The sequence below is a fragment of the Chiloscyllium plagiosum genome, chromosome 11 (assembly GCF_004010195.1).
Source record: "Chiloscyllium plagiosum isolate BGI_BamShark_2017 chromosome 11, ASM401019v2, whole genome shotgun sequence".
Lineage (NCBI taxonomy): Eukaryota > Metazoa > Chordata > Chondrichthyes > Orectolobiformes > Hemiscylliidae > Chiloscyllium > Chiloscyllium plagiosum.
In genome coordinates, this window is record NC_057720.1 from 69146356 (window position 1) to 69169680 (window position 23325).

At 41.1% G+C, this 23325-nt stretch overlaps 1 protein-coding gene across 2 annotated transcripts in view; it reads right to left on the reverse strand.

Moving 5' to 3' along the window:
• Nucleotides 1-23325, reverse strand: part of camsap2a (calmodulin regulated spectrin-associated protein family, member 2a) — a 174000-nt gene that overhangs the window by 137224 nt on the left and 13451 nt on the right. For both annotated transcript variants that reach the window (XM_043699731.1, XM_043699732.1), the window contains exon 2: nucleotides 11670-11929. In XM_043699731.1, coding sequence (XP_043555666.1) covers nucleotides 11670-11929 — 260 coding nt within the window. The remainder of the gene's footprint in view (nucleotides 1-11669; nucleotides 11930-23325) is intronic.

The window sequence follows — 23325 nt, forward strand, 5'->3', positions numbered from 1 at the left end:
AGCTAATTGGAGGCAGATGTTCGCAGGTAAAGGGGCGGCTGGAAAATGGGAAGCCTTTAGAAATGAGATAACAAGAATCCAGAGAAAGTATATTCCTGTCAGGGTGAAAGGGAAGGCTAGTAGGTATAGGGAATGCTGGATGACTAAAGAAATTGAGGGTTTGGTTAAGAAAAAGAAGGAAGCATGTGTCAGGTACAGACAAGATAGATCGAGTGAATCCTTAGAAGAGTATAAAGAAAGTAGGAGTATACTTAACAGGGAAATCAGGATGGCAAAAAGGGGACATGAGATAGCTTTGGCAAATAGAATTAAGGAGAATCCAAAGGTTTTAAAAAATATATGAAGGACAAAAGGGTAACTAGGGAGAGAATAGGCCCCTCAAACATCAGCAAAGTGGCCTTTGTGTGGAGCCACAGAAAATGGGGGAGTTACTAAAAGAATATTTTGCATCAGTATTTACTGTAGAAAAGGATATGGAAGATATAGACTGTAGGGATGGTGACATCTTGTAAAATGTCCAGATTACAGAGGAGGAAGTACTGAATGTCTTGAAACGGTTAAAGGTGGATAAATCCCCAGGACCTGATCAGGTGTACCCGAGAACTCTGTGGGAAGCCAGAGAAGTAATTGCTGGGCCTTTTGCTGAGATATTTGTATCATCGACAGTCACAGATGAGGTGCCTGGAGCTTGGCAAACGTGGTGCCACTGTTTAAGAAGGGCGGTAAAGACAAGCCAGGGAACTAAAGACCGGTGGGCCTGACCTCAGTGGTGGGCAAGTTGTTGGAGGGAATCCTGAGGGACAGGATGGACATGTATTTGGAAAGGCAAGGGCTGTTTTGGTATAGTCAACGTGGCTTTGTGCGTGGGAAATCATGTCTCACAAACTTGATTGAGTTTTTCTGAAGACGTAACAAAGAAGATTGATGAGGACAGAGCAGTAGATGTGATCTGTATGGACTTCAGTAAGGCGTTCGACAAGGTTCCCCATGGGAGACCGATTAGCAAGGTTAGATCTCATGGAATACAGGAGAACTAGCCATTTGGATACAGAACTGACTCAAAGTAGAAGATAGAGGGCGGTGGTGGAGGGTTGTTTTCCAGACTGGAGGTCTGTGACCAGTGGAGTGCCACAAGGATTGGTACTGGGCCCTCTACCTTTTGTCATTTACATAAATGATTTGGATGTGAGCATAAGAGGTACAGTTAGTAAGGATCTGGACCAGATGGGCCAATGGGCTGAGAAGTGGCAGATGGAGTTTAATTCAGATAAATGCGAGGTGCTGCATTTTGGGAAAGCAAATCTTAGCAGGACTTATACACTTAATGGTAAGGTCCTAGGGAGTGTTGATGAACAAAGAGACCTTGGAGTGCAGGTTCATAGCTCCTTGAAAGTGGAGTTGCATTTAGATAGAATAGTGAAGACGGCGTTTGGTATGGTTTCCTTTATTGGTCAGAGTATTGAGTACAGGAGTTGGGAGGTCATGTTGCGGCTGTACAGGACATTGGTTCGGCCACTGTTGGAATATTGCATGCAATTCTGGTCTCCTTCCTATCGGAAAGATGTTGTGAAACCTGAAAGGGTTCAGAAAAGACTAACAAGGATGTTGCCAGGGTTGGAGGATTTGAGCTACAGGGAGAGGTTGAACAGGCTGGGGCTGTTTTCCCTGGAGTGTCGGAGGCTGAGGGGTGACCTTATAGAGATTTACAAAATTATGAGGGGCATGGATAGGGTAAATAGGCAAAGTCTTTTCCCTGCGGTCGCGAAGTCCAAAACTAGAGGGCATAGGTTTCGAGTGAGAGGGGAAAGATATAAAAGAGACCTAAGGGGCAACCTTTTCACACAGAGGGTGGTACGTGTATGGAATGAGCTGCCAGATGATGTGGTGGAGGCTGGTACAATTGTAACATTTAAGAGGCATTTGGATGGGTACATGAATAGGAAGGGTTTGGAGGGATATGGGCCAGGTGCTGGCAGGTGGGGCTAGATTGGGGTGGGATATCTGGTCGGCATGGACGGGTTGGACCAAAGGGTCTGTTTCCATGCTGTACATCTCTACGACTCTGACTCTAAGGTGTCCTGTCTCTCCGATATAGAGGAGACCACACCGGGTGCAATGGTTACTGTAGACGACATTGGTAGAGGCATAGATAAATTTCTGATGGACACGAACAGATCCTTTGGGCCCTTGGACGGAGGTGAGGAGATTGGTGTGGACGCTGGTTTTGCACTTCCTCCGGTGACAGGAAAAGGTGCCAGAAGTGGGGTTTGTTGGTTGGTGGGGGATGTGGACCTGACGAGGGAGTCACGAAAGGATGGTCTTTTTGGAATGCAGGTAGGGATGGGGAGGAAAATATGTCTCTGGTGGTGGGGTCTGTTTGGAGGTGGCGAATGATGATGCATTGTATGCGGAGGTTTGTGGGGTGGAAGGTGAGGGCCAGGGGAGTTCTGTCCTTGTTACATTGGGAAGAGGTGGGGTTCAAGGTTAGTGGTGCATAAAGTGGAGGAGATGAACTGGAGGGCATCGTCAATCACATGGGAAGGGAAGTTGCGATTGTGCAAGGAGGCGGCCATCTGGGATTTTGAGGTGGAATACCAATTCTGTTTCTACTTCATATATTTGTAATGTTAATATTTCATCATTGGGTCAAAATCCACAACTCTCTAGCCAACAACATTGTGAAAGTACAGGCTACTTTCACCACATGGGCTGCAGTGAGGGTTGGGCAAGGAATGGTGGTTTTGCTAGCAACTACCACATAACAAGAATGAATAAAATAAAAGCTGTTTATCCATCCTTAGTCAAAAGGGTTCCCCTAGTCAATCTCAATGGGCAAATCAGTGTATAGTATTTATAAATTTAATTATTTTCTATTTGAATATTTAAATTGCATAATAGCAATTTAAGAAAAGCATTTTGAATGATCTAAGGCAATTGTATACTTGTTCACTGAAACACTGTCGATTAGCACAGGAGTTTATTTTGATCTCACATTCCTACTGTCTGATGTCAATATAAGGGGTGACAACTTCTATTTAAATTTTAAACTGCAGAAAGCACCATTTTCTTGTTTTAGGCAATCATATTAACATATGATCACATTGATCCTGAGAAAAACATCACCATTAAAAGATTCATGTCAATTTATCATTTGAAACACAGCCAATTTCATATTTACCAGCTGCGCATAAAAGCTACTGTAGTGATTGTAACAAGGTCAGCAACGTCAACCTCAGAATAGGAGTTCCGTGATTGGGGCTGTTAACCCGATACAATCAGCGAGCCCAGGCTGACAGATAAAAACAGGAGAGTCAGAAACTCTGTTCACACAGAGTTAGCTCTGAGGAAGCTGGACCAGTGTCAAGTGCTATGCACATGTAAATAAAGGGTGACCTGGTGAAAGGAGACAGGCCTCTGTGGAGTTATTTCAGACAAATATTTCAGAGGCAATCAAGAAATCTTTTGCAGAACAAACTGACAAAACTCACACTAATTCAAAGCTGCAAGGCCAAGGGAAAATTGAACAATACTAGGCTCCAAAGAACTTAAAACTTCCCTGAGGTTGCTGGGAAATAAATGGCCTAAATATTTTTACCTGCTCTCCTGACCAAGTGGCAAGATTACTGCTCAAAATCAGTGACTTTTTTTTTGACATATGCAGTTCAGATGCAATGACATTAAAGAGGCCTGACTGGCCTCTGTGGACTGAGCATGACGTAGCAATGACATTCCCACGATGTGTATTGAGTGAAAAGCAGAGAAAACCCCAAAAGATGTATTTTTGCATGGCCTATCTGGCATAGGGATCAGTAACGTGTATCAGACAAAGTTTATAATCCCAGGCACTTACTAAGAGAACAAAGTCACATAATTCTATGGTCCTGAGCAATGCAAACTTCAATACACAAAATTAGCAAAATAACACAATCTACAATACTTATACAACTTGTATTCTAATATCCAAACTTATCATGAATTAACTATGGGTTTGAGTCAAATACACCTCAGAACACATTAAAAATGTGATGCTGTCATTTTAAAAGTTTATTTTGTCTAGGTTTTTTGGAGGCATCAAATTGGCGACTGAATATGACTTGTGTAAACAGCTTGGGAGGCCTTGGGTTTTTTTTAAAAACAGACTAAATGGGTGTGACCAAGTTTCTCAAATCCACATTTCTCGGTTTTGGTTTTTTTTCAGTAGCATCAGAAAGCTTTGGGGTCTCAAAGGTTTTGGAAGCTTCTCTGAACCTTCCTGATGTTTTTTCCTTCCCGAGTTGGAGAACTGCAGATAAGAATCAGTGTCCAATTTGCCTTTTTGCTCAGGGGTGTGTTTATGGGATGCAACTGAATTGGAAGAGTTAATTATTCTGTTAAGTTTTCTGACAGTTATTCTAAATTCCTCTTTATTTTGCTTGTATTTAACTAGAGCGTTCAAATAAATTGTTTTAACATTTAGTAGTCACATTGCATGTGGAACGCGGCACTTCATATCTACCTTTAAAATCAGGGAAAATTAGGGTCCAGGCAATATTTTGAGGGGATCTAATCTAGTCTACAACAGAAAGCACAACCATTTCCACCCTGCCCCACCATCCCCTCCCTCCCCCAGATATGCCTCACCAACTCTTATAAAAACTTTGTCTCCTTTACATGGAATTACAGTTCTTCATTCTCAAAATATCTAGTTTGCTAAATCTCTCAAAAGCCACTCTGTCACTTATCTGCCAACATGCAATGTAGTTCCCACAGATTACATTGCATTAGGCTGCTGAGGCTGCACTCCAGCATCTACCCAGATAATTCCAGTCCTTGCAGACAACTATCCTCACTCATCCTGCACTGCCTATAAATGGAGTTCAATATTTCTCAGCTATATCAGGAAAATACAGCTTGTGGGCTTCCTTCACCTCAGCTCTCAGTTACACTGAATTATCAATGGTTTATTAGGTTTCTTCAAAGCCCCAGTTATTCCAATTGGCTCAAACCCCAAATTCAACTCATAGTTGCAGACAATAACTCCCAGGAGCTCTGGGCCCCAAACACAATTCTTACTGGCACACAATTGTGGTACTTCTGAGTTGGAACAGCTCAGAGTCTGCTCCAACAGTACCTTATTGGAATGGAGCCTCTGTCCCTGCTACAAAACACACTCAGCCATGTGGGCTAATCTCTTCCCATCCATGTGAACCCCACAGTAGAGTCTCCATTATGACTATCACCCAATAAGTGTCTGTTAAAAAAAAACACTGAATTGTTCGACTGCTTGTGCACAAACCATCTTGCTTTCCACATGCACTGGAACATCTAGTATATGCCAGGAACTGTACTCTTCTGCCTTTGCTCATAAAAGTGTATAGGTTTGGCTTGCTTAGTAGTAGTGCAAAATAACTTTTTTTCTACACAAGTCATTTGTTATGTTTCAATGATAGAAAGCCAAAACAGAGGGAAACTTAAACACCACATTTTTCAGTGCCACTATGATATATGTACTAATCCTAACTCAAAGCTACTCCATTTAAATGATTTCATAATTCCAATTTTAAATACAGAAAGCAAAGCTGCATTCAACTTAGGCAACGCTATTACTCCAGATATTCCTTTACAAAGAGGCTTTCTTCTAATATTGAGTTTCACTCAAATCAGAGTCCCCTTGTCCTCACATCTTCTTATGCTCCCTGCCCCTTCACAGTTCAAGCTAGATGACCCTTTTCTTTTACTTCATTCACAGATGTGGGCATTCCTGGCTAGACCAGCATTTATTACCCATCCTTAATGGCCCAGGCTGTTAAGGGTCAACCACACTGCTGTGGTTCTGGAGTCACCTGTAGTTCAGACCAGGTAAGGATGGTAGTTTCCTTCCCTGAAGGACATTAGCGAACCAGATGGGTTTTTCCAACAATGGTTTAACAGTCACCATAAGACTCTTGGCTCCAGATTTTTACTGAATTCAAATTTCATCATCTACCATGGTGGGATTTCAACCCAGGTCCTCAGATCATTACGTGTCCAGATTATGAGATTAATAGTCACACAGTAAAACTTTAGGCATTGCCTCCCCATCACCCATCATATTTAGTCCAATAAATTAGAATTAGAATGTCTACAGTGTGGAAACAGGCCCTTCGGCCCAACAAGTCCACACTAACCCTCCAAAGAGTAACCCACCCAGACCCATTCCCCTACCCTATATTTACTCCTGACTAATGCACCTAACCTGCACATCCCTGAACACTATGGGCAATTTAGCATGGTGAATTCACCTAATCTGCACGTCTTTGGATTTGGGAGGAAACCAGAAGACCCAAAGGAAACCAACGCAGACATGGGAAGAATGTGCAAACTCCACACAGACAGTTGCCCAAGGCTGTAATCAAACTTGGGTCCCTGGCGCTGTGAGGCAGCAGTGCTAACCACTGAGCCACCAATCCACCGTAGTAGGTTTCTGCATTTTGAAGTCTGAGGTCATGTCCCCTCTCGGGCTTGGTTCTTCAATGAAAATAATTCACTTTTGATTCTGAAGGCTGGTGATAAGAGGAGACACCCAAGCAGCTGCTACTAGACGGTGTATTTTTTTTTACCTGTGATAGGTTTCACTTTCTTTACAAGGATGATAGAATTATTATTTCCATTTTCTGTTTCAATGGCAATACAATCACTTCCAACCTGCAACACGCGAGAGAGATCTGGTAAAGTGTTCTCTCGTCCTGGATCATGTCATTAACTCCTGCTAGCTCTGGAAGGAACTAGTGCATTACATTAGCAAACACACATACAAACTTCAGTAGTATTCCTTATTTCATCACAGGCAGCAGCAGCTGATCCCTGAGATTGGTACAGAGAAGATTAGCTAAAATAGCGAATAAAATCCAAATGTAGTAAGCCTTCAGCTGCTAATAATGGCATCAGCAATTTCTGCCCTGTAGTTATGAATGCTTGCTGTTGAATCAAAGAACATAATTATCAATGAGAACCGATGACAATAGAAAACAATGTTTTTGCTGGATTCCAGTAAATTATGGTAAGATTCAATCAAGCAAATCGAATGCTAATTTCTGCTTCAAAACAAACTTTTTTTAAAAGAGTTAGAACAGTCAACTATACTCCTGTCACCATATCATTACAACAAGGGCTGAACAATCATGAACACTGATAACATCATTAACTGTAAGACAAAGCGCAATTTTAAAGTTTTTAGAACTGAATGTTACTGATAAAGCTGGCTTCAATTGCTGCTGAATGATTAACAAAAGACTCAATTTGTGTTCCTTTCATGAAATGAAACTTTAAAGGCTAGCAGCAAAACAAAAGAATGCCTCACTACACTGTCACATCCACAACTCTAGCACACAGACAGGATCAATAAAACTCTCAACTATTTTCAACCTTCTGTCACAATAGTAATCAATGTGACATGTTCAGGTTCTGATATATCCACAACTATTCATTTATCAGCACCATATCACTCCTTGGGAATAGCTGGTTCATAGCTTTCTTCACCTCCCTCCCATCTTTGCACTTGGGACACAGAACAGCCTTGAAATCATCATTCAGGATACAAGTGAGTTCCGTCTGTTGCTATTTTAATTGAATGGTAAATCTAAACAGTTTAATAACTCAGTTAGAAAAGAGGAGGAAGAAATTGTGTTCAACACATGGAACAATTAGATTAGATTACATTACAGCGTGGAAACAGGCCCTTCGGCCCAACAAGTCCACACCGACCCGCCGAAGCGCAACCCACCCATGCCCCTACATTTACCCCTTATCTCCAGTAGCACAATCAATGTCTAATTAGTTTAAATTGGATCAGGTGACAAACTGAAAAGCTGACTATTTTCTATGTGCAGGAATCAGTTTATCAACTGCCAGCAACAAACATGTTAAACCTCCTGACATATTAATAGGAGGATGTTTATTCACATAGTAGGCCTCCATTCCAAATCGCTGGGTTTCTGCCAACTGATTATGGCAGAAGACTGATTATGAACAGCATAAAACAGCGGCTGGCAGGGTCAGTAAATACACAAACTCTGGATTAAAAGAACAAAAACTGTAGGTTGAACTTCCACAGAGTGAGGCAACTTTGGAAATCTTCAATAGCAGTGGTAGGGGAGGGCCCCAGATGCAGCCATCTCACTCCCATTTCTGGCAGGAAGAGGAAGAGTGTCATCAGAGAATCACATGGACTGGAAACCAAAGCTCAGCAGGGCCACACGAAATGAGTATCATGTTCAAAAATACCCAATTGTTCCCCTGTTCAGAGGGTCATAAATCACTGTAGAAGTCATGAGTTGATGGTGGAGACATAAAAAGTCTTAACTGGAGAATAGATTCATGTGAAATGATCTGAAGGTATTTAAAACTAAAGAGCCTTCAGCATAAAAATTGTAACTATCAAAATAAAAACAGAACACACTACTGGCATGCATTTATTGACAGGCCAACAGGTGTAATTTCAATACATACATTATCATCTGTCATCATAGAATCATAGAATCTCAACAGTGTGGAAACACGCCATGTGGTCCAACAAGTCCACGCCAACCCTCCGAAGAGTACCCCACCCAGACCCACTCCCTGACCCTATTACTTTTACATTTACCCCTGACTAATGCACCTTACCTCATCCGTGAACACTACAGGCAGTTCAGCATGGCCAATTCACCTAACTTGCACATCTTTGGACTGTGGGAGGAAACCGGAGCACCCAGAAGAAATCCACACAAACACAGGGAGAATGTGCAAACGCCACACAGACAGTTGGTCAAGACTGGAATCAAAACCGGGAGTGCTAAACACTGAGCCACCTGCTGCTCCCTGGAGCTTAAATGGCCTTCAAAATTGATATTTCCCAAGAGCTCTTACTACAGGTGAGCCCACTTTAAATGTTGGTTGATCTTCAAAAGTCCCCAAAACATACATCTTTATGAGGAGGATAAGCTCCTATTTCAATTGTCAAGAGGCTATTAAAGGCTTAGATGTCTTTGACATTAGTGAACAGAATCAGTGACTCTTAAAATGTTAATTTTATTTTAAAAAGTTGACCTTGAGGGGATTTAAAATCATTTAATGAAGTTACATTCGTGAGAATTTTTTTCCCCCAGAAACAAGTACATACAAGTGAGAGATCTCTTAGATTGTCAAACATATTTACACCTTATGTAGTTCAGGAGTTCTTTCCTCATTGGATACTGGTGAGTAGTTATGAAAGTGACATGGGGAGGTTGCAAGGTGATATGGAAATGTGGACCAAAGTGGACATTCTAACCAGCTTGCATTAGTCTCACCTGTCTCCAAACTGTCTCAGGAGGCAGCAGGCCTGATATAATTGTGTTCGAGTCCACTTGGTCAAAACAATGCAGGGACAGTTTGGGTAAATTTCTGACTTTCAGCGCCCAATTCTTTGGTGAAAATTCACCCCTCCGTTTGTCTCGAACAGAGTCAAGGGTATGCTTTTCACACTCAAGTTTCTTTAGCTCATATCTGGACACAGAAGCAATGGCGCTAACTTGAATTTCCAAAAGCGGTCAGATTTGGTTTGGTACTGGCGTTAAAATATGAAAAATCTGAATCTCAACCTTAATCTATCTTCAATTCACCAGTTCCAGTTTTAACTGAGGAGGAGTGGTGTGTGCGCAGCCAACTCATTGCTGGAGTTTAGGCAATTCAAATAATAAATATGAGCTTACAGCATCTTGGATCACCATTTAAAACGTTACCCCGAGCCAGCTGCATTCTCCAAACCTCATGGGAAAACCACCAACTAAAAAAAAATGTTTCTGCTGTTAAATTTAGCAGGATCCTCGAGAAACCCATTCTCCCAGGTTTCCTGCTCATATCCTGTTGACTGGAATTATAGGGCATTCTCCATAGCCTTAACCTTTTCAACTGCAACAAACTGGAACTTGCAACCACCCAATTCCTGCATGAAGACCTGAAATGCAGTCGAAAGTCAATCATTTGAATAATCTCTTACTTCAGGGTCTTGCAAACCATAAATGCAAAGAGCATGTTAAAAAAAAGATTTGACTAATTAGGTGCCACAAGATGAAAATTCAGTATTTCTAAATCAAATACTTGTCAAATTTCCAAATGTCTCTGTTAGAACGCATCATTTACCAATAAAATAATTAAGGTAGCTGATATTCATTCACTAGCAGCAAAGAAATTTAAATTTAAAAATATGCAACTTTAATTTGTCACTTTTAAATTCATTCCCTGTCATTCTGTCTTTAAAAGAAACTCGAACAGAAAGTAATTTTATCTCAGTTCCATTCAAAACAATAGTTGCAAGCATAAAACCTGTTCAGCGAGTCACAGTCAGTATTTATAACCCAGTGTCACTACACACTCCGTTTTATATAACGGTAGTGATGATTTTCATTAAAATGGATAATTTGAAATGGCAAAATGGAACATGATTGCCCTTTCATCCCCATAACAAAAAAGCACAGGGCTTTTACATTGCTTGATCAGATTTTTAAGGTATTTTATGACTAAATGATTGAACTCAAAAAGGTTGGGAGATCCAAATAAGATTGGAAAGAGTGACACATCGCAGACCTTGACCACATAAAAAAGGTGATTTAAATTCAGAACACAAACTAATACTAGCGAGTTTTGAGAAGATTTGTAGTTCAGGTAGAAAGGAAACACCAGCAGTGCTTCGTCCAGAGGCTCACTAAAGATGTTATCTAGTATGTGACGAAACGTCTGAAAATGAACCTTCCAGCTCAGCGAGCAAACCTACATCCACAAAATAATCTACATATAACCACAATTTGTGCATATAGAGTCATAGAGATGTACAAAATGGAAACAGACCCTTCAGTCCAACTTGTCCATGCTGACCAGATATCCCAACCCAATCGAGTCCCACTTGCCAGCACCCGGCCCATATCTCTCCAAACGTTTCCTATTCATAGATCCATTCAAATGCCTTTTAAATATTGCAATTGAACTAGCCTCCACCACTTCCTCTGGCAGCTCATTCCATACACACACCACCCTCTGCATGAAAAGGTTCCCCTTCGGTCTCTTTATATTTTTCCTCCCTCACTCTAAATCTACGCCCTCTCGTCCTGGACTCTTCCACGCCAGGAAAAAGGCCTTGTCTATATATCCTATCCATGATCTTCATGATTATGAATAAATTACCCACTTTGCTCATTAGAGTCAGCAAAATCATAGACACTCTGCAGTGCTTATCAAGCTCAGACCAACTCTCCAAATAGCATCTGACCCAGACCCACCCCCTACTCTATCCCTTTAACCTTGCATTTCCCATGGCTAATTCATGTGGCATACACATCCCTGGGCAATTTAGCATGCTAATCCACCTAACCTGCACACCTTTGAACTGTGGGAGGAAACCAGTGCACCCAGAAGAAACCCACTCAGCCACTGAGAGAATATCTGTATGGAGTGTGCAGAGTCACGCAAGCGCGGAACCAAAGCTGGGTCCCTGGTGCTGTGAAGCAGCAGCGCTAACTACTGAGCCACTATGCCGCTGAATGGATTATACTGTTTCTGACCTGTCCAATCTTTAACTTAAAAATTCCATGTGTTAATATAAAGGTTAACCTACTAAGCTCAATGAAGCAAGCACAGAACATTTATACTTTTAAAATAACATCTCAAATGTATGTTTACTTCTTTCAAACACTCACCATTTGAATAGGTTTCTTGCGAAGATCTCTTTCTGTCACTAGTTTCTCCTGCTCTGTGACATAAAGACCTTTCTGTGCAAGAGCCTGGACAACTGCATCATGACCCAGCAGTGGTTTGGCAGCATCACTCTTCAAGATCAGGCTCCCAGCACGACAATATAGCTCAGCAGAAAGAAGCAAGTTGACAACAGGTGGCTTAATGTGTTCTTGTTCATACTGGTCTGTGTAAAATGGTTCTCTAAGTTCCTCTGGTACATGATCTTAAAAAAGAAAAATCAAAAAGCAACAAATCAGAATGCTGTGCATTCATACGGATAGGAAGCTGGATTTTATTTTGCAAACAGGATACATTACATTGACTATTAAACATGATACAAGCAGTAATCCCTCCCTTTAAGACTCCATTCAGGAATGATTTAGATTAGAGTTGTAATGAAAGGCACTTTATAAAAATAAGTTTGGTTGTGCAAAAATGGCAAGAGATTTGACAACCAGCTATGCATATGCTTGTTCTCAGAAAGAACTCAGCACTTAATCTCATTCACCTGCCCATCCCGAATACACAATTACTGATTTTCTTTTTAACTTTCTTTATCTCCTTTTTAAAAACAATTAGATTACTTTCCAACCACTTTTTCTGGTTCAGTATTTGCTTCACAATCTTCTGTTTTAACCAAAAATCACCCCAACCATTCTCTTGATAATGGACTTACGCTGACAAATGTAGATTTTCAACTTTATGTAAGAGTAAGAGTGCATGCTGCGAAATCTCAGGGACGCTGTGATCATGACAAGCTTGATTGGAGACGGTTACAGAAAGTGGTGAACTCAGCCCAGACAATCACAAAGGACAAGTTTGATTGAGGTAAACACAGAAGAGTCTCCCTACTGTCTGCCACAAGGTAGATCACTGCAAGGATCTTCGGCAACCAACTCTTCACAGTGGCCTTCCAAAGTAATTATAGTTTTTATCCAATGAAAGGCACCACAGACCTGATTTTCACAGCACAGTAAACAACCAACTGCTTTACATGTTTTCTTTCCAACCTCACATATACCTGGCTCTGTCAACTGGGAAGTCTTTGGAGTGTCCTGCTGAATTTTCGATGTCTTCAGAAATTTGTCACTCTCCTCCATCTATTCCATGATCAAATGAGAGCCATAATCCCAGCCATAATAGTACAACCCAAGTCACTTCTCAATGGAAAGTGGGATCAAACACGGTTGTGTCAGTACATCAACACTCTCCTTCAAGTTTCCTCATTACAATAGTGCATCTCATTCCCTGGAAATTACCCTCAACTTTGGAGATAATCTGCAGAACATGGGTTGGGCAGCAGTGAGCCTTGCATACCTACATGCTTTAGGAGCTACAACAGTAGGGACCTCAAAAGTATTAGGGAAATACCAGCAATGCAGTCTCTGCAAGATTCTCCAAATCCAGTATTCAGCTGAATTGAGTTGAATGGAATTGAACTTATTGTCACAGGTACAGAGTCACAGTGAAAAGCTGTGTCTTGCAAGCAATACAGGCAGATCACAGAGTTAAGTAGTATAGGTAAGTAAATAATAGGTAAACAGCAGCAGAAACTAAAACACAGGTACAGGTGAGTTTATCAGTCCATTCAGTATACTAACAACAGTAGGGAAGAAACTATTGCGAAACCAACTAGTGCATGTGTTCAGGTTTCTGTACCTTCACCCCACTGGTAGAGGTTGTCGAAAAGCATTGCTAGGGTAGGAAGGATCTTTGAGAATGCTGGCAGCCTTTCCTTGACAGCGGGCCTGGTAGATGGATTCTACAGATGGGAGGTTGGCCTTTGTGACTGTCCGGGTTGAGTACACCACTCTCTGTAACCGTCTCCGATCTTGACTGGTACAGTTGCCATACCCGGTAGTGATACATCCAGATAGAATGCTCTTGATGGTGCACCTATAAAAGTTGGTCAGGATATTCGCTGTCAAGTCAAATTTCCTCAGCTGCCTGAGGAAGAAGAGACATTGTTGGGCCTTTGTAACTAGTGCATCCACATGAAGAGTCCAAGAAAGCTTGTTATGGATGACCACTCCCAGGAGCTTAACACTCCACTCGTTTCACCTCTGTGCTGTTAATGCGTAGTGGGGCGTCAGTAACATCCCACCGAAAGTCAATAATGAGTTCCTTGGTTTTGCCGGCATTGAGAGCGAGGTTGTTCTCAGTGCACTATTTTTCCAGATCTTCCAACTCCCAGTCTGTTTCGCTGCCACCTGAGATTCAACCGACTATGGTGGTGTCATCAGCGAACTTGTAAATGTCTGAATAGTCTGATATTTGGCGATGCAGTCATGGATATACAGTGAGTACAGTAGGGGGCTCAGTACGGACCTCTGGGGAGGTCCAGCGTTGAGTGTTAAGATGAAATATTGTCCCCACTCTTCACTGATTGTGGCCTGTGGGTCAGGAAACTGAGGATCCAGTTGCAGAGAGTGGGGCTTAGAAAGAGATCACCAAGTTTAATAATCAGTCTTGAGGGGATAATAGTATTGAAGGCTGAACTGTAATCAATATGTAGGATTCTTACATAGCTGTTCTTGGTGTCAAGATGTTCTCTGAGGAGTGAAGGGCAAGTGATATGGCATCTGTTGGTCCGATAGGCAAATTAGAGTAATCAGGAGAGTAGTCCAAAAGCAGCACACTCTCCCATTCTGTATTACCCACCATGGTGGTGTTAAGCAATCAAAGCCTGCTCTAGTTGGCAGGACATGTTATTCATATGCTGGACACCAGACTTCTCAAGTAACTTCTCTACTCAGAACTAGGTTACAACAGAAAAGGAGCACGACAGAAAGGTTTTAGATAAAGGCAAAATACAGCAGATACTGGAGAACTTAAGTGAAACCAGAATATGCTTCAGAAACTTCGCTGGTCTGACAACGTATGTGGACACAAAGCACAAATAACATTTTGGCTCCAATATGACTCTTATCTGGAACTGGGTTAAACTCTGCTTCTCTCTCCACAGATGCTGCCAGTCCTAGAAAATCTCTAGGGGAGGAGTCCTCAAAGCATTCTTGAGGAGGTCGATTCGTGTCGCTTGTGACCAACCAAGATAAAGAAGGTGCTTTCAATAAGGCCCACAACATATCAAGAGATCTTTTTGGGAACATGCAGAGGTGGAGGGAGTTCACAAATGCCCAAACATCCCATCTTCACAACTTTCTAAGCACTTCATGCCCCACATTTGACAAGGTCTATGGATCACACTCTGCACTGCTCAGCCATCTCATAACCCCTCCAATCAGATTGGAAGCAGTTGTTCTCAAACCAGATAGATGACCCAAGGAGAAAAAGATAACCCCTCGTTACTGAATCACAGACCAGTGGCAACATTTTTCTCTAGAGTCAAAACTCTCGATTTTCTTGAACAGTTCATTCAGATCCCCTCTAAACATTCGGATTTAATGAAAATGAAAAAATCTAGTTTGTACTTTTGACTAAAGCCTCTCATGCTAGGTGTCACCTTGATGGATCACACCTGCATTTTCTGAGACTTGACAACTTAGACCATGTAAAACAAACTAATTTTGTCAGTTGAACAATGAATTCTGCGGAAACAACATTATCTAATCTTACATCCAATGACCAAGCTAATTAAGTGCTGTGATTTAATTTTGATAGAATCGCATACTTAAATAATGGGCATAAAAAAGATAACCATCTCAAACATTTGTTCATGTTATTAAGCAGACAATGATGGTCCACATAGTATATTGAGTTCTATTACAATGGAATATACTGCATTAGAAAGCTTTGTATTAAAAAAACGTGAACATATGGAGGGGATGGTAGGAGATGAAAGAATCTTGGGTGACAAGGGATATGGAACATCCAGTCAAGAGGAAGGAGGAAGCTTACTTAAAGTTGAGGAAGCAAGGACCTGACAGGGCTTTAGAGGGTTACAAGGTAGCCAGGAAGGAACTGAAGAATGGACTTAGGAGAGCGAAAAGGGGGCATAAAAAAGCTTTAGTGGGTAGGATTAAGGAAAACCCTAAGGCATTTGAGGAACTTATGTGAGGAACAAGAGGATGGCCAGAGTGAGCACCGATCAAGGACTGTAGAGGAAATCTGCGCCGGAGTCAGAGGAAGTAAGGGAGGTCCTTAATGAATACTTTGCTTCAGTATTCACAACTGTGCGAGATCTTGACATTTGAGGACAGTGTGAAACAAACTGATAAGCTAAAACAGGTTAATGTTAGGAAGGGGAATGTGCTAAAAATTTTGAAAAATGTAAGGATAGATAAATCTCCTGGGACAGAAGGGATGTGTCCTAGGTTACTACAGGAAGTGAGGGAAGAGATTACTGTGCCTTTGGCAACGATCTTGGCTACCTTACTGTCCACTGGAATAGTGCCAGATGACTGGAGGGTGACAATTGTTATTCCTTTGTTCAAGAAAGGTAATAGGGAGAATCCTAGAAATTACAGACCAGCCCGTCTTACATCAGTGGTGGGCAAAATATTGGAGAGGAGTCTGAGAGACAGGACTTATGATTACTTGGAAAACCAAGAGATCATCAGCATGGCTTTGAGATGGGGGGGGGGGGGGGGGGGAGAGGGAGAGAAGAAGGTGATGCCTCACAAATCTGATTGAATTCTTTGAGGATGTGACAAAACATGAAGGTAGAGCAGTGGATGTAGTGTACATGGATTTTAGTAGGGCATTTGATAAGGTTCCCCATGGTCGGCTCATTCAGAAAGTAAGGAGGCATAGAATGCAGGGAAATTGGCTGTCTGGATACAGAATTAGCCAGGAGAAAGTGAGGTCTGCAGATGCTGGAGATCAAAGTTGAAACTTTATTGCTGGAACAGCACAGCAGGTCAGGCAGCATCCAGGGAACAGGAGATTCGACGTTTCGGGCACAGGCCCTTCCTGAAGAAGGGCCTGTGCCTGAAACGTCGAATCTCCTGTTCCCTGGATGCTGCCTGACCTGCTGTGCTGTTCCAGCAATAAAGTTTCAACTACAGAATTAGCTAGCCAGAGAAGATAGAAAGTGATGGAAGATGGAAAGTATTCAGCCTGGAGCTCGGTGACCAGTGGTGTTCCGCAGAGAGCAGTTCTGGGACCTCTTTTTGTGAATTTTGTAAATTACTTGGATGAGGAAGTGGAAGGGTAGGTTGGTAGGTTTGCCAATGACACAAAGGTTAGTGGAGCTGTGGATCGTGTGGAAGGCTGTTGTGGATTGCAAGGGACACTGACAGGATACAGAAGCGGGCTGATAAGTGGCAGATGGATTCAACCTGGAAAAGTGTGAAGTCATTCACTTAGGAAGGTCAAATTTGAATGCAGAATACAGGGATAAAGGCAGGATTCTTGGCAGTGTAAAGGAACAGAGGGATCTTGGGGTCCATGGCCATAGATCCCTGAAAGTTGCCACTCGTGGTTAAGAAGGTGTATGATGTGTTGGCTTTCAGTAGCAGGAAGATTGAATTTAAGAGCCACGAGGCTCGAAAGCACCCTGGTTAGACCACATTTGGAATATGGTGTTCAGTTCTGGTCACCTCATTATAGGAAAGATGTGGAAGCTTGAGAGAGGGTGCAGAGGAGATTTATCAGGATGCTGCCTGGACTGGAGGGTATGTCTAAATGAATGTTACAGCACAGTACAGATCCTTTGGCCTTCGATGTTGCGCTAACCTGTGAAACCAATCTGAAGCCCATAACCTACACCATTCAATTTTTGACTATATGTCTATCCAATGACCATTTAAATGCCCTAAAGTTGGCGAGACTACCGCTGTTGCAGGCATAGTGTTCCACGTCCCTACCACCCTCTGAGTAAAGAACCTACCTCTGACATCTGTCCTATATCTATCACCCCTCAATTTAAAGCTATGTCCTCTCATGCTAGCCATCAACATCGAAGGAAAAAGGCTCTCGCTGTCCACTCTATCTAACCCTCTGATTAACTTATATGTGTCTCAATTAAGTGACCTCTCAACCTTCTGCTCTCTAATGAAAACAGCCTGAAGTCCCTCAACCTTTCCTCATAAGACCTACCCTCCATACCAGGCAACATCCTAGCAGACCTTTTCTGAACCCTTTCCAAAGCTTCCACATCCTTCCGATAATACAGAGACGAGAACTGTACGCAATACTCCAAGTGCAGCCACACCAATGTTTTGACCTCAACTACTTTGAAGCAGTGAATTCCACAGGCTCACCACTCTCTGGGTAAAGAAATTTCTCATCTCAGTCCTCATAGGTTCACCCCTATCATTAAATAATGACCCCATGATTCTGGACTCGCCCACCCTTCACCACCATCTACTACCATTGGGAATATTCTTCCTGCATCTAACCTGTCTCGACCTGATAAAATTTTATAGGTTTCTATGAGGTACGTCCTCATTCTTGTAAACACCAGTGAATACAATCCTAAATGACTCCATCTCTTCTCATACATGAGTCCTACCATCCAAAAATCAATTTGGTAAACTTTTGCTGCATTTCCAAGTTGAGGAAGCTAGGACTTTTCTCATTGGAGCAAAGAAGGATGAGAGGTGACTTGATAGGGGTGTACAAGATGTTGAGGGGCACAGATACAGTGGATACCCAGAGACATTTTCCTATTGCAGAATTGTGCATCACGAGGGGCCATAATTATAAGGTAATTGGAGGAAGATATAGGGGAGATGTCAGAGGTAGGTTCTTTACAGAGAGAGTGGTGGGTGCATGGAATGCACTGCTGGCAGTAGTAGTAGATACATGAGGGACATTTAAGGGTCTCTTGGATCAGCGTACAGAAGGTCGTACAATGAAGGGTATGTAAGTTAGTCTGATCTTAGAGTAGGATAAAAGGCTGGCACAACAGAGGGCCAAAGGGCCTGTACTGTGCTATGTTCAATGAGATGAAGAGGAAGTTTGAAAGTTTTGTGAATCACAAACTAACAGCTTCACTCACCCTTTTTGAAAATATGTTAAAAGAACCAATTCTATTCCATCTTCACAGTGTTATCTTTAATTCCAAACTAGTGAAGCCTTTATGTAAAAAAAACATTTCCTTGACCTTGGTTTATGAACTTGGGCACTGCATCATATTTTGAGGTATCAAAATCATACATTCTGATTCCAAATCCATTGGAAGATCACAAATGAAAACCTCAGAAGTCTTATTTCAACAGAAGGCAAGCTCATTTTACAGAAACATATACTTTCCAATTACAGCAAAGCAACTGATCTAATCCATATTGCTCACTGATTTGCTTGATAGTGCAGTATTGCATTTCTGTATGGTTGGAAAATGTGGTTAGAAAATGCTTTTGAGAATAATTTCAGTCAAGCTTAGTTCCTCAAAAGAACTGGTATGTATTGCAATTTTGGCTGACAGCAAACATTGCACATACTTGAATATACTCTGTGTGCATATTTGAAGAATGATATTCAGAAGTAAGACCACAGCAGCATCATATTTTGAAGTGAAATAATTACAGTTAAATAGTACAAAAGGTATCAGAATAACTGCCATCATGCAACAGTCTTGCATGAAAGGGTGTCTCATTTGTTTCCAAGTATAGCTCTTTCTTTCAAGTGTTGCACATATCTCCAATCAAGAGTTTGTTATTTTGGTCATATCAATTATTTCCAAATAATTTCTACATGTAGCCAACTATGAGATTTGCAGTATTTGTTTAAGTTCAATGCAACGAAATAATAAATCTATGCAATACCACATATTTTACATGGGTTGGAATTTGAGACAAACTTCTTTGTCACAATATAGTCTTGAGAGAATTGTCATTGACTACAATCTTTCAGAATGTCATTTTAATTGGATGTATTAATTCTCCCAAATATCTATGCTCAATTTAATGTCCCAATTTTTAATTAACCTATTTTTTTCAAAGAAACAAATTCTTTCATTTCCTCCTTAGTATTTATTTCCTTCCCTGGCCATTTTTATGGACCACACTCACGACAATTAAGAGATCAAAGGATATGATTTAGAAAAGGTCACTTAGTCTTTTTAAACTTCCTGTTTTTCTGTTCTAACTCTCCCATCATAGCATCCAGCTGACCTTAAAACATTCTTACAAGTTTTTGTTTCCAAAATGACATGGGAGAAGAAGCCTTATTAATAGACGCATTTTAAAACTTACACTCTCTGGTTTCACTTCCACGCCAGATTTAAAGTAACAGCTTCACCTGGTGATCTCTAGATGAGGACATGACCTTTGCATGATATAAATTCATGCCTTCAAATTTCATCAGGCGAGACACTTTCCAATTGCTGTTACCTTTTCTTGGTAATGGGAAGAAACCAAGTCAATCAATGTAGAGAAAAGATCCACCTACCAGCCACGAGTGGCAATGTTAAGTGAGCCTCTCATGCCCTATTTAACTATGGTTAATTCAGTCATTTGTTTTCTCCTGTTGGGTAAGACAAGTTATATTATTTTATAAACAGCTGCAGAGTACAAGTGTCAATTATCTTGTTTAATTCATTTGAAATAATACTGAAAAGCTTTCTGTAATAGTCAATCAACACAGTTTGTTACTTTTGGAGCTGGAATATTAAAAGTAAATCCATGAGGCTAAACTGCCAATAGACAAGGTTTATGACAGGAAAAATAAAAAGCTGAAGGTCTTCCCATCAAAACTTTAACAAACACGGTCATTTTCAAATAAATAAACTGTATGAATTGCATTCATCAATAGAAATATCACCACAGAAAGCTAGTCTAGTTTGGTTCCAACTTCGAACATCAATTCAATTAATGATCAGTTATAACTTACATACATTCGAAAGTAAAGCTTTAGCCAATGTCACTTAATAATATGCTGAGAAGAAAAATGAAAATTTTCAGCACAGAATACTTCATTCTTTAGTTGATTTACATTTTAGAAGTGCAATGTAGTCTTTTCTTTTTACAGGAGGTGCCAGCTGTAGCTCAATGACTTTTTGAGTGAGAAGGTTATGAGTTCAAGTACAGTCAATTCTGCTAAAACACATGTTTCTTCAAAGCAAATTGGCTGTAATGTGATTGAAGAATTTCGAAGACAAACTTTGCTTACCTGTATTGACTATAACAGTTCTGGTCCCACTGGTCTAAATGGTATTGCTAATATGCGATTTTCTTATAACACGGGATTACATGTGAATGGAACTATCACGTTATATCAGAACAGACTGTACTAGTCCAAGGACTTGAGCACACAATCCAAGTTCATGTTCAGTGCAATTACGAAAGAGATGTTGCACCATCAGACATCTTGTCTTTTAAACAACATAAAGATGCCATCTGTGCCATTCTATCCCAGCAGCCAGTGTTGGCTGACATAGTGAGAGGATTTGAATACAGTAACAGTGATGTCTTGCTGTAATTGTATAGGGCCTTGATCCAACCACACTTTTGAGAAGTTTTGGTCTCCTCATCGAAGAGAAGACGTTCTGACTATGGAGACTGTCCAACAAGGGTTTCCTGCTGAATTCCCGAAACGACAGGACTGATGTATGAAGAGAGACTGGATTGGTTAGACTATACTCATAACAATTAGAGGAATGAAGGGTTCTCTCATGGAAACCTGTAAAACTCCAGCAAGACAAGACAGAGTAAATGCAGGAAGGATTTTCCCAATGACCAGGGAGTCCAGAACCAGGACTCACATTCTAAGGATTTGGGAAAAATCTTTTAGGACTGACATGAGGAGAAGTTTCTTCTGGATGTAGGTTTGCTCGCTGAGCTGAAAGCTTCTGAAAATGAACCTTCGCCTGGAAGCCCACTAAAGATGTTATCTCGTAGGATGACGAAACATCTGGAAATGAACATTACAGCTCAGCGAGCAAACCTACATCCAGAACTTCAATCTGAGATACAAATTTTCTCAAAACAAACAAAGAAGTCTCTTCACCCAGAAGGTGGTGTGCCTGTGGAATTCTCTGCCACAGAAAGTGGTTGAGTCCAAAACATTGCATGTTTTCAAGGAGTTAGCTATAGGGGTTAAATGGATCAAAGGGTACAGGGAGAAAGAGGGAACAGGGGACTCAACAGGATAGTCAGCCTTGATTGTATTGAATGATGGAGCAGGTATGAAGGCCAGAAAAGTTTACTACTGCTCTTATTTTCCATGTTTCTATAGCACCATTTGAAGAACAGCAATGGAATTTTTCTGACATCATGACCAACATTTACCTATTAGCTCACAACACTAAAACAGATGATCTGTTCATTAACTTAATTATTTATGGGATCAAGCATGTTGCAGTTGATCTGCACAATTTATTACAACAATAACTAAACTTCAAAATTCATTTTGTTCACGGCAAAACACTCTGGGACATCCTGATATCAAGAAAGGTGCCATAAAATTACACCCTTTTGTTCTTTGCTTCGACACAAGTTTAAACATTAGTGCGAAATAGTTTTAGCTTCACATCAATAATATTCTCTCTCTTACATAACTGGATAGCATGGTCTCAAATAATTCTGAAGACAAATGCTTCACATTAATGCAATGGTTACAGCATGAGTAAGTACGTAAGAATTGGCAGCAAAAGCAGGCTCAATTGGCTCCTGAGCCAGTTCCACTACTCAGCAGAAACATGACTGATCTTCATATTCAATTCACTTTCCCATTCACTCTTCGAATCCCTTGTTTCCTTAAAATATTTAAAAGATCTATCTATACCCTGCTTTGAATCTACAGTACTCAACAACGATCAATTACTCTCTGGGTTGAACGATAGAAAAAGAAGGAAGCATATGTCAGTATAGACAGAATAGATCGAGTGAATCCTTAGAAGAGTATAAAGGAAGGAGTATACTTAAGAGGGAAATCAGGAGGACAATAAGGGGACATGAGATAGCGTTGGCAAATAGAATTAAGAAGAATCCAAAGGGTTTTTACAGATATATTAAGGACAAAAGGGTAACTAGGGAGAGAATAGTGCCCCTCAAAGATCAGCAAGGCGGCCTTTGTGTGGAGCCACAGAAAATGGGGGAGATATTAAAAGAATATTTTGCATCAGTATTTACTGTGGAAAAAATATGGAAGATATAGATTGTAGGGAAATAGATGGTGACATCTTGCAAAATGTCCAGATTACAGAGGAGGAAGTGCTAGATGCCTTGAAACGGTTAAATGTGGATAAATCCCCAGGACCTGATCAGATGTACCCGAGAACTCTGTGGGAAGCTAGAGAAGTGATTGCTGGGCCTCTTGCTGAGATATTTGTATCATCAATAGTCACAGGTGAGGTGCCGGAAGACTGGAGGTTGGCAAATGTGGTGCCACTGTTTAAGAAGGGCGGTAAAGACAAGCCAAGGATCTATAGAACGGTGAGCCTGACCTCAGTGGTGGGCAAGTTGTTGGAGGGAATCCCAAGGGACAGGATGTCGATGTATTTGGAAAGGCAAGGACTGTTGTTTCGGTATAGTCAACATGGCTTTGTGCGTGGGAAATCATGTCTCACAAACTTGATTTGAGTTCTTTGAAGAAGTAACAAAGAAGGTTGATGAGGGCAGAGCAGTAGATGTAATCTATATGGACTTCAGTAAGGCGTTCAACAAGGGTTCCCCATGGGAGACGGATTAGCAAGGTTAGATCTCATGGAATACAGGGAGAAGTAGCCATTTGGATACAGAACTGGCTCAAAGATAGAAGACAGAGGGTGGTGGT